Raw genomic sequence first — 12124 nt, 5'->3', positions numbered from 1 at the left:
ATAAACAATGTGAAATATGGTTGTTTGAAGCAGTGTTGATGCTGAAGTCTGTAAAACCATGGCTTGCACAAGGATGCCATCAGAAGCAGTATGGACCCAGCAGACAGGCTAGCTATAAGATCTGGAAGACTTTAGCTCTCCTTTGCTGTGGTTCCACTGTGTCATTTTGTCCTTTTTGCCTCTCTCTTTCTTGGTTTTTAAAAATTTTTTTTTCCTATTATTTAGTGCAATCTTTGTGCAGAAGAGGCTGCCATTTACTAGAGATGTGAATGGTATCTAATGTATATTTCTCAGACCTCTGTCAGGGCCCTTTGGTGCCAATATAGCACAAATTCTAAAAATGGAATTAGCCTTTTATAATTTGTCCCAGGAATATTGTCATAAAATCTAGATAGTTTCCACATGGATTTTATGATCACAGAATATCTCAGAACGTGTTTTTAAGTAAAGCTTTCTATAATTACTCTTCTGACTTGAGGATAACATGTTCCTGTTCTGCAGGATGTTGACCCAGGACAGTCTCCACAAGATCCTGTGGGCCGTCCCATCATGCACCAGTCTGGTATTAAGCACGCCACTGGTGAAGCAGTTTACATTGATGACATTCGCCCAGTGGATGGAGAACTTTCACTGGCTGTGGTCACCAGTACTAAAGCCCATGCAAAGATTATGTAAGTAAGAAAAAACTACATGCAAGTAAATATGTTAACGAGTATTTTCTATTCTTATTGTCTGATCTGGCCATATTATGAGGTATGCATTACAAATGAGGTAAGAATTTATTTACTGTGTGCTTTAAATAGTGTCAGATATGGAGAGAAGAGTCCATATGAGTGTATTCACACCTTTTAGTATAAAAATGTAGAAATAAAATATATTCTTAGATGTATGAACTTAGTATGGACTGGAACTAGAAATTAAAGAGCAGTTTTATGCCATGCACACACAGATGCTCATGCCTTCCATTTATTTTTTCTCAATATGCTAATCAACACTTTTCCACTTTCTTCTCTATGTAGACATCTGTGGTGACAATACCAAGTGGATTATGTTTCTGTCCTGAAGTTCACTTAATTACTTATGCTAGATATATTTGTACCATGTACTGTACTCCTTTATGTGCGTGCTTGACCTTCCAGATCAATTGATGCATCAGAAGCCCTTCAGGTGCCAGGAGTGGTTGATGTGGTGACAGCAAGAGATGTTCCAGGAGAAAATGGCAAGGATGAGCAAGCATATGCAGAAGATAAGGTATTTCTTGCTTCTGGAGCAGTGTCTGGACCTTTTGCTTCAGTTATTTGCAAAAAAAAAAAAAGGAAAGTGAGTTTGCAAGTACAATATTTTTGCAATGAAATGAAAATAAGTGCAAGAGCTATTAATGCAGTGTCGGGCAGGCTAGGCTGAACAGAATTACCATTCCCCAGTGAGAGAGAAAGTAAAAGCTCCCTTAAATAACTTAGGATTTAAATGAATCAGCCATGATTCCTTAAGGGCTGATAAATGACTGATTGTTGTGGATTCTGAGAAAGGATGAAATAGCCATGGCACTCGAGATTTTCAAAGATGAGGCAAATAAAATTAGAATTGCCCAGTTGGAACCAGTATGAAATTAATTGCCAGATTATACACTGGAATACAGCAATGGGAGACAATACTGTTTCTTTTGTTGAGTATCCACAGAACTAAGAATTTTATAGGATCTGTGCAGCCCGCGTGACCATACAGAATGTCCCAGGCTTCAGGCTGTATCCATCACAAGTGACACTGTTGAGTAGTATTTGCAATCGGGCAGGAATAATTCCTAATGTGTTGCTCCTACCTCTGTGTTCCTTCTTGTCTGAGTTTCCTTCCTTTCTGAGTACAGACAAGGAAAGCAATCTGTGCCAGATGGGATTTTACTTGGCACAGTATCTGGCCACCTCAGGATGAACACAGGGAAAATGTTAATGGCTACTGATGTCAGCAGCATTTCTAATGCCAGAAATGTTGCAGCAGATGAAAGATGCTAATAGACTTCTCACCTAGTGAAGATAAGTCTGCACTGAGATAGTATTCTTAGAGTAATAGAATATACAAGTAGCATTTGAGCAAAATCTATTTCCACAAGACACTGTGTGTTTTATGGAAATAAAACGTAAAAAAAAAAACCTTAACCAGTCCTGTTGTTTTTCCTTGGGTAATGCGTTGATGTGTTGCAGGTGATTTGTGTTGGTCAGATAATCTGTGCTGTGGTTGCAGAGTCACTGACTCAGGCAAAGTGCGGGGCTGAAAAGGTGAAGATAGTGTACGAAGATCTGGAGCCAATTCTGACCATTGAGGTAACAATCTGTCTCCTCTTCCTTGTCTGATACAGCTTCTAAGTCACCTCACTCACTATTTATCTCCTTGTGCAGAGCTCTGACAGGCTTTGGATTTTTCTTTTTTCTTTTTTTCTGGTATGAGATATGATTTTATTGGTTCTGAAGATGAAGTGTGAAAACGCCATTTCTAAATGGCCTCCAAAGTTTTGGTTTTAGAAACACACACAAAAAAAGTCTTATTACGTAGCCATTCAGCCAGTATATCAGAGATTGATCTTTGTAGATCTAGGACAAAATTGCTAAAGTATATTCAGAAAGTTTTAAGTGAGCAATTCCATGCCTCCAGGAGCCAAATTCCTAGCAGGAGTAGGTCAGTATAGAATTAAATTTGAGAGCTTATGTTTGCAGAAGTTTTGGAATCACACATCCAGCATCCATATTTTGTCAGTTTTCAAGTTTGGCAGCTTTTCAGTAGCAAGCAATCTGATTCTGAAATATTTTCAACAGCTCTGAATGCCACTAACAGACCTTTAGTATTTCTAATCTGAGAGAAGAGAATTATATGAACTACAAAAACTGAAAAAAACAGACGCTGTCTTTGACAGTGGAAGAGAAACAACTATCTTGCTCTTTCTAATACTTAGCTACAACCATCTGTCCATCTGAAAAAGGATCATATGAATGATGAAAGATTGTACTATATAAAAATCATCTGACTTTCTGAATTACAATTAATTGTTGTTTGTTTTTTTTTCTTGCTACAGGATGCAATAAAACATAATTCATACATTACTGAAGAAAGGAATATAGAAAAAGGAGATATTGAGAAAGGATTCAAGTCTGCTGATGAAATCATAGAAGGTAGTTCATACATGCAGTGCATCACGCAAGGAAGGAGAGTTATGCTAGTTCAGAATCTATTTCTAGCTGATGGCTGAATTTAAATTTCTATTCTCTTCCCAAAAGATCTGACTCTGTTGTTGATTTTTCCTCTTCACTGGAAGTGGAGATGAAGTGGTCATGTTTAAATGAAGGTTAGGTAACACCTGCTAGCTCATGTTGACTAAACTCTTCCATTTCCTTGTCTTAGAACTCAAGTAACTAAAATGAAGTGCCCTAAACTTAGGACAAACATTACAGCTAAATAAGGCTTTGTTTATGGATGTTAGCTAACTCAACTTATGGGTGTTAGCTAACTTAACTTACCCCAATTTAAATTGACTACTTGACTTAGGGCTGATCCCAGAAACAAGGAGATCAGAGTATACTGGTCTGAAATACCACTCCTGCAGTCACCAAATTAATTGTCTTCAAATAGTAAACATGATCCAGTAGTCCTAGAGCATGCTCTGTGCATAAGTATCAGACCTGTGTTTAAGAAGTACCAACAAAGAATATTCCACAGGCTCCTATTGTAGTTAGTTCTAGAGTTTAACTGTCCTTATAATTAGAATGCTTTTTTTTCTAATACCTAATCTAAATCTTCCTTCCTGCAAACTTTATAGGTTCACCTTCTAAACAGAGACCTTTATCGTCGTTACTGCTCACTTCTCCATTATCTCTGATTTCACTACATCCAACTTCAGTATGGTAATATTTCAGATTAGGTTTCACTAATGTCAAGTGGAGTCTCCCAGAAATTCTATGTGACATTAGTATCACAGGATGAGATTAGGGTTGTTGTGGTTTTATAAATTGTGGATATATAGTCAAGTTGTGCTCCTCCGTAATCCCTTCTTACATCTTGTTCAATAGTGCTATCTAAAGTACTGGCAATTACCACTACTGAACTTCATGCCATTGACTTTAGGACATTTCTCTAATGTAAAAAAAAATCACTTTCAAACCTGTACCTGTCCCTTAAAGGGCTTGCAGCCCTATATAGTTATAAAAGCAACCCTGGAATAACATTAGACCCAGAAAAGACTCTTCTATGATTCTACATGCATTATCTTTGCAGCTTGACAGCCAATCCTGTAAACTGCTTTCTGAGTGCTATCCCTGATCTTATCTGTATTGTACCTCTCAACTTGCTTATAAGAGTAGTCTGTGGGACAGTGTAAAAAGACCTATTAAAATTAAGCCATATGATACCAAGATATCCTTCTCTTAACACTAGCTTCGCCAGTTTAAATATTTCCTCTAATTCTGTGTTTCTAACACTGGAATGCAGCTCTGAAATTTGTTAGTGAGCACCTTATAAATGCTTAGACAACTCATGTCCTGCTCATGTGTTCTTCTGATTGTCCTCTCATGCCCTATATTATCAAACCTACCGCCTGCTGTTATCAATCCCCAAATTTCTGCAGCTGAATTTTTCTCTTCACTGAATACTAACTACACATGAATTAGCACCTGCTTGATCACAGGGGAGAATGTAGCAAACCATCAGCCTCTTTTCGTTTTTCCAACATCAATTCTATCCGTATCACGTTCGAAAGAATTATCAGATTTATCTAAGTTGTTCTTGGAGACTTCTGAACATGAAGACTCTGCAGTCTCCCCAGGCAATTTTTTTCCAGTGCTTCACCATTCCTGTCATTAGAAGGATTATCCTTGTTACTATCAATTTGCTGCAATTTAAGTACTACTGTGCTTCTTGTTCTCTCTATTGTGCACACATAGCACAGATTATTCTCTTCCTCTCTGCAACAGCCTTCCATGGAATTGAAGATTCACGCCTTCCTTCACTAAAAAGTGACTGAGCCCCCTCACTTCTGTCAATCATCTCCATGTAGATTCATGACCTCTGATGATTTTTTTCTGCTTTCCTTTGGACTTTTTCCAACTGTTCCCCATCAAATGTAATGTCACCCTCTAGTGGCTTCAGTTCTGATTCCTACTACTTCCGCATGAACATGTGTTTCAGGAATAACTGCTATGGAAATATTATGAGACCCAAGGATGGCATAAAGTTAAGGTTACATAGAGAATTTACAGAATTAGCTTTTATGCTGTGCTGTTCCGACAGGTTTCCGTCTCTGTAAGGAAAATGGTACAAAAGTAAAATGTTTGGTAGAAATGGATAGAAAAAGTGTAATAGGAGGAGGGCACATTGATGGAAAGAGGGTAAGAAAGGGAGAGGAAGAAGAAAGCTGTATTTTCCCTCACAGAGTGATTCAGAAGAAGACATTATAATCCTGTTATAGCAAAACAGATATAACCTCCTAAAGAAGAAAAAGCATGAGATGTTAAATTGTTGTGGAAAAGAAAAAAAAAAAAAGCTATACAAGAATTAGGTGATTTAATAATTTCCTCTTAATAAACACAGGTCCCAGAAGGCATAAGCCTGAGATACAAAGAAATAAAAAATAAATTAAACTATTTTTTTTCAGTGACAAAACTCTTTTCCCTTGACATATATACATATATATATATATAGAGAGAGAGAGAGGCAAATATAAATCTCGCAGTTCATTTGAAACTTAGCTGAGATTTTCCTATAATTATATATGTAACAGGTGAATTGCACATGGGAGGACAGGAACATTTTTACCTGGAAACAAATAGTGTGCTTGTTATTCCAAGGACAGAGGACAGAGAAATGGATGTGTATGTGTCAACTCAGCATGCAACAGATGTACAGGTAAAACAAAGTATTAATGATACTTGTTTATTTCCTTCCTAAATAACCTTAAAGCTGAACTACATGTCCAGTTGCTTTAAGTCTCTGTGCTTCTCTTGAAACTTCCTAATGGTGTTCACAATTTGGATTAATTTATTTGAATTTATTTGAAAATAAGTGGCCTGACTACTAATGATGAAGCTGAATGTTACAGTAGGTCCTGTGCTATTTGTATTACCCAATGCAGCGCAGTCATAAATGAGCACTATTACTATGGGATGAATAAAGGGTATCTTGAATCGATAATGTGGCTGTAATATTCTTGTTGAGAAAAGACTAATTCTCTCTTAGATATACTGGCCAAATCCTCCTAAAATCAGTACAATCCTGGACAATTGCTTTTTTTCAGCAGTAAGTGTCTTCAGCTTTAGAAAGAGTATCAGACAAGTTGTATTGCTCATATGAGTAGTTACATCGATGATGGGGTCATAATGATGTGTAAATAATGATAAATACAAATTTATGTGAAATTATGTGGAAAAAAAAGTTAACAGGTCCTAGCTAACAGGATTGGATTGCAGGCCTGTAGAAAACAACAGTTGCAAATAATATAAGTTAATTTTTATATGTTTAGGATTAGCTTTTGCAGTTCATCACTGGCTTGTATTTTTAAACTTTCCCTGTCAACCTGACAAGTTACACCTCTATTTACATCTCTGGAAGCACTGTCAAGGAGATATTTTCAGAATGCAATGATTTGTCAGTATTTTAACTACACTGTCTAGTGTGAGGTAAACAATCACTCTGTTCCATTCAGTTTGATATTTTAATGAATACTTTATCTCCAGCTGCAGGTGAAACTGCAGTTCTGTATAGAGATTATCATACCTGGCATCAAGTAATAAAACTAATTTATGGAGCTATTTTTACATTTCCACTATTATTTAAAGACTACATTGTGCTTTCATTAGCATCTTTACTTGTTTGAAATACTTTTTTTTGTTTGTCCCTCTAGCAGCTCTAGTTTTCTGCCCAGGATTCTTAAACCTGGAAACTTTTATTATGTGGTTAGCTATGGAAAATACACATTTTTAAATGCACTTTTGTAGGTAACAATTCTCAGTAAAATCCTGGATGTTCACTCTTGCAGGAATTAGTGGCTTCAGCTTTAAACCTCCAGTCCAATAAAATTATGTGCCATGTAAAACGTGTTGGTGGAGCATTCGGTGGGAAGATTACTAAACCTTCCCTCTTTGCTGTAATTGCAGCAGTGGCAGCCAACAAGTAAGTTGATTTAATGAAATCAAATGAGTAATTTAACTAAAACAAATTAAAGATTACAAGACCGAATTAAAAAGGAACTTCAGTCCTGAACCCTACTTGGGGGCTTATCTAGGCAACATAATATTTTTAACCTCTTTGGCAGTAAAGCTTGGGTAGAGGCTTGAAAATTCTCTGTGCTTTTGGCAATGGTATTCACTTACTATCTGAAAGCCAAAACAAAGGTATGGAGGCAGTTTCTCTCAGGGCTGATCTGTACAAATCCCAACCATTCAGGCCTTTCCCAGGTACAGTGGCTTGAATTTCACTCCAGATATTCAGTGAAAGTGTTTTTTATCCTAATACATGGTGTGCTCACATCAGCCCTTTGTGCCACAGCTCTCCTTTACTCTGGCTTCCTTGCTGTGTCCTGTGCATGCTTCATGGAACTTGCATTTCCCTGTTGAAAAACTAAAGGGAAGCCACTGAACAGCTCATTCCCTCTACTTTGTTTCTGCAGGAAACAAACAAACAAACAAACAAACAAACAAACAAATCTGCTGAATCAACCTAAACTCAGGCATGATAGGTTAATAAGAAACTAGAACATAGAATGGACTGATTTATTGCCACCATTAGGAGTTTGGCCATGTAATGTCATTTGCAATATGCATAAACAGGCTGTAATAAAAGTGGATTTTTTTTTTATGTTCGCTTCAGGACCGGGCGTCCAGTCCGTTTTGCCCTTGAAAGAAATATGGATATGTTAATCACTGGTGGACGGCATCCTTTCTTTGGAAAATATAAAGTAAGTGAGAGGAGAAGATATTTTACTCCCTTACTGGGTAATAGTTTCTTCTGGGGTAAATCAGCGTAATTTCATTAACAAGATGCACCAAGAAACCAAACTCCTCCTCTTCTGAAATCCTAACCCAGCACCAACTTTGCTCCAGTCCTAAGAGTACCCTGACAAATACTATGAATCAAAACAACAGCTATCATCCTATTCCTACAGCCCATGCAATATCCAGAAAAAGTAGAACCATCCGTACCTTTTCTTATTCCAAAATACTGCTAACATCAGCCCTACCCCATCCTCAGATGACAAGTATATAAATCGGGATTGAATATGAGCCACTTCTTAGATAGGAAGCCAGTCCTGCAAGGAATGCAAGATTCAGCAAGAAGCAAAACTCTTCCTTCTGATTTCTAAATCCTTACATTAAAAATAACTAGGTAAATGATGCCAGCACTGAAGTCAGCTTGGCAACTGGTGGTAGCAGGGGCAAAACCCTTCTCTTTGGTGTTGGTGTACAATTTGAGCACACTAAAACCCTCCAGGACAGGGTTTTTGGGTCAATATGCTTTGGATAAAGAAGAGCTGAGGGGTTAGGTTTCCTATTGGCTCTTGCATGAGCTGTAGAGTTTGGCTGATGACTGCTTCTGGGAGAGACTGGATATATTTTTCATTTTACTGAAGATATTGCTCATAAAGATATTGTTTGATTTTGGTTGTGATTCGACTAGGTTTAGAACTAGTCTGGGAACAGTAAGCAAAAAAGTTTCATTTTTGATTGAATTTTGTATTAACCATAAGACAAGGAATGGGATTCTGACTGACAGATGTCAATAGCATATTTATTTCCTTGGGCGATGTGGCTAGAGCCACTATCAACAATCACTTAAGCCAAGTTTAGGGTTAGAGGTATGTTAAAGAAAACAAGCAAAGATTAGTTTGGTGAGTCATGTATAGACAACAGCAATAAGATTTTCTAGTGGAAGTTCTAGCACTTTTAAAAATTTTGCACACATACTGATTACCTGAGGATTCTAGAAGGTAGGCCAAGATTCAGGTTACTGTTTTTGAGAGGAAATATTCTGGAGTTTTATTTCCTAAGTTACATTAGCATCTGAGCTTGGAGGAGAGTAGGTATTGGAAAGGAGGCATGCTTTATGTTTAGCTTTGGTGCAGATACTGTTTACCAGAGTATTGTAAAAGTTAGGGTTAGGATATTGGCCGGGGTGGGGGAAGTATGGAGTTTGATTTATTTTTTTTTAAGTCTTTCATGAGCCCCTGAGCTACAAGAAGTATTTATATTGAATGGGATGTATGCTTTATGTATAATTTTGGAGCAAACAATTTTTACTCAAGAGTTATTCAGGCTGTTTTTATAATTGTGAGCGTTGGGACTCACAAAGGAACTGATGAGGAGTGTTACTTCTCGTAAAATACTGTATAGGCCCCAAGCTTTGTCGGGTGGTGTTGAAAGGAGGTTATGGCTCAGGGTTCATTTAATTTCATTTCTCTTTTAACCAGGGATCTCTGAGACTATGGTACTGCTAGGGAAGATAAAAATAAATGTCAATGATTTGTTTTCTGGCTCAATTGTCTATGAGTCCTAAAGCTACTGATAGTGGCAAAAGCTCATGTTTCCTTTGTTTTCAGCTATTGGTTATCTGAGTGTCTTATGATGAGTGTTAGAAGTAGGAGTAGGCTTGAAGGAAAGAAACAATGGAGAGTTTATTTTCCTGCTGCCCAGTCTTACATGGAGCTAAATATTTTTGGTATGGATATAGAGCAGAAGTAATAATTAATTCATCATATTCATTCTCATGTTGTTATTCATTAATTAGCTCTCTTGAAGCTAGGATAAAGATTATGAATTATGACTAAGGTTATGCTTTTGGAGAAAAAAAAACAAGGAGTAATTATCCTTCTCACTGAATTTTCAATAAGCCCCCATAGACTTATGCTTCAGATTTTGTTTTGATGTGGTTACAACTTCCCATTTTTTTCCTAAAATTTGGATAATGGTTTCAATTTTGAAGGATAAGGAACATTTATATTGATCTCTCAGATCCTAAATCTAACCCCAATCCTAACCTTTCCTTGACTTAAATGCAATAACTGCAAAAACTGCATGAATTCCTAACTACATTAAGCAAAAACCACTCTCCCCATCAGTCCCATCTCTTATTCTATCCATGCAGCTATGCAGGATTTAGCCAGCAATAATATTCATTCTCTCTTATTTTCTTATCTTTAATCCTGATGGAGCTGCATCCGTTTACGTCATTTAACAAGTTGGTCCCTAGTTATTTTACATTTTTCTATGATTGCTGTCCTTCAAATATTATTATCTAAACTATAAAAAATATAAAACTGTATTACAGGGGTTTTTTTTAAGTTGAAGAGGAAGGAACTAGAACTAGAATTAAATAAAATTTGGTGGATATTTCTGAACATGTAATCTGCAAAATATATGCACCATTTGTTCATGTTGTTACGTTGTCTAGGTGATGAAATCATCAGGATGAATGATTACAAAAGGAATACTTCAGAAAGTAGAATAAGCATAATCATGGTTAATGTTTTCTTTAGTGATCTTGTCATCCTCTCTCTGGTCTCTGTTTGTACAGAAAACAGTGGTGAACAAGCTTTTCAGATTCTGTGAGAGTATAGTCAATGCCTATGTGGGAGAATAGCTTTGTGGGCAGCTGAGGTGTTCTGATGATTTGCAGCTTTTGTATTTTATTTATATTTTGCTCTTGGTTTGTGTATTCAGATCCAAACTGATACCATCCTATAGACAGAAATCCATGCAGGTAATTTTTCCAATTCAGTGCAAAAATTCCCATTGTGTTCTGTAGTCTGAATCTCAGGTGGTATTTGTTAATTAGTTAGCTTATTTGTAAAGAGAAGTTTGAAACACATGAGAGGAAAGACGAATGGTTGCTATGTTACAGGTTGGATTCATGAATGATGGTAGAATCATAGCCGCGGATTTTCAGTGCTATATAAATGGTGGCTGTACAAAAGATGAATCTGAGTTGGTAAGTCCTTCTTCACTGATACCACTTACACTGACTCAACTGGTCACAAAAAGAAAATAACAGCTCTTTGTCACAATTTATTTCTCTTAAGAATATGTCTGTTCTTGTTAAGTATAACTCTCATCTGCCTATAGTAAAAATGCATCTGTGGCCCAGATGTTGATTACAGAATATCATTAAGGAGGTACAATATTTCATGTCAGGTGATACTGATAAAATTCAGATTTAAAAGTTCGGTGAAGACAGAGAGACAAGAAGTTTTATTATGTAGCCTATTATCATAAAGTTATTCCTTCATGTCCCTAAAACTGAGGGTCTGATTTTTCCCTCAGTAATGCTTCTTTATGCTATTGTAATTCCTATGAGTTAAAATGCAGTTTCAGATTTAAACGCAGTTTCTTTACTTACATTGGTGTAAAAACCAGCAGAACAACAGGCCTCCTGAATATAATTCTACTCCTCCTTAAAACAGTTACATCTCATTGGTCTCTTGAGTGTCTTTCACAAGATTCACTGTCTTTTTAAAGGAAATTGAACCAGTTGAACAACTATAATCTCTTCTTACAGGTGATTGAGTACATTATATTGAAAGTGGACAATGCATATAACATCCCCAATCTCCGAGTCAGGGGCCATGCCTGCAAGACTAATTTGCCTTCTAATACTGCCTTCCGCGGATTTGGGTTTCCCCAAGCAGGGCTGTTTGTGGAGACCTGTATTGTGGCTGTGGCGACCCAAACTGGCCTACCACATGAGAAGGTAAAAGGACTAAGACTGCCAAATAAAACATGGGATAACAGAGAATTCTAGGACCTAGACTGTTGGAAGCTCCTCATGCTTAAGCCAGTTCCTGTAGAACCAGATTTACCAACTTGGGCTGAGTGGTACTTTATTCAGCACCTATGCATCCATGGAATAATACTTGATATAACACAGGTATCTGTATTATATCTGTATAACAGATCCTGGCCCAGGATCTGTTGCAAAATATTTGATGACTGCCTTAGTATGACCAGCTTCAGTCAAAACAGTATAATCTTTTGTACTGTGTGACCAGTTTTAGATCACTTTGTGTACGTTCAGCTGTCACCTGCATCTCAGCCTCTCAGAACTGAACTTTCCATCTCTTCTGTCCATCCATCTAACAACAGTTTAGTTAGCTGGC

The 12124-nt window shown here is 37.0% G+C and overlaps 1 protein-coding gene across 1 annotated transcript in view; it reads left to right on the top strand.

Annotated features, from left to right (window-relative positions):
* LOC104483252 (aldehyde oxidase 2) overlaps positions 1–12124 on the top strand; it is a 44928-nt gene that overhangs the window by 19567 nt on the left and 13237 nt on the right. Inside the window, exons 17-25 of the mRNA XM_010124968.2 lie at positions 502–671; positions 1140–1251; positions 2199–2318; positions 3065–3161; positions 5762–5886; positions 7016–7149; positions 7846–7933; positions 10873–10959; positions 11527–11718. Coding sequence (XP_010123270.2) covers positions 502–671; positions 1140–1251; positions 2199–2318; positions 3065–3161; positions 5762–5886; positions 7016–7149; positions 7846–7933; positions 10873–10959; positions 11527–11718 — 1125 coding nt within the window. The remainder of the gene's footprint in view (positions 1–501; positions 672–1139; positions 1252–2198; positions 2319–3064; positions 3162–5761; positions 5887–7015; positions 7150–7845; positions 7934–10872; positions 10960–11526; positions 11719–12124) is intronic.

Source organism: Chlamydotis macqueenii, chromosome 6 (assembly GCF_036417535.1).
Source record: "Chlamydotis macqueenii isolate bChlMac1 chromosome 6, bChlMac1.mat, whole genome shotgun sequence".
NCBI lineage: Eukaryota > Metazoa > Chordata > Aves > Otidiformes > Otididae > Chlamydotis > Chlamydotis macqueenii.
Note: the sequence above shows the minus strand (reverse complement) of the source record. Positions and strands in the feature narration are given on the sequence as shown.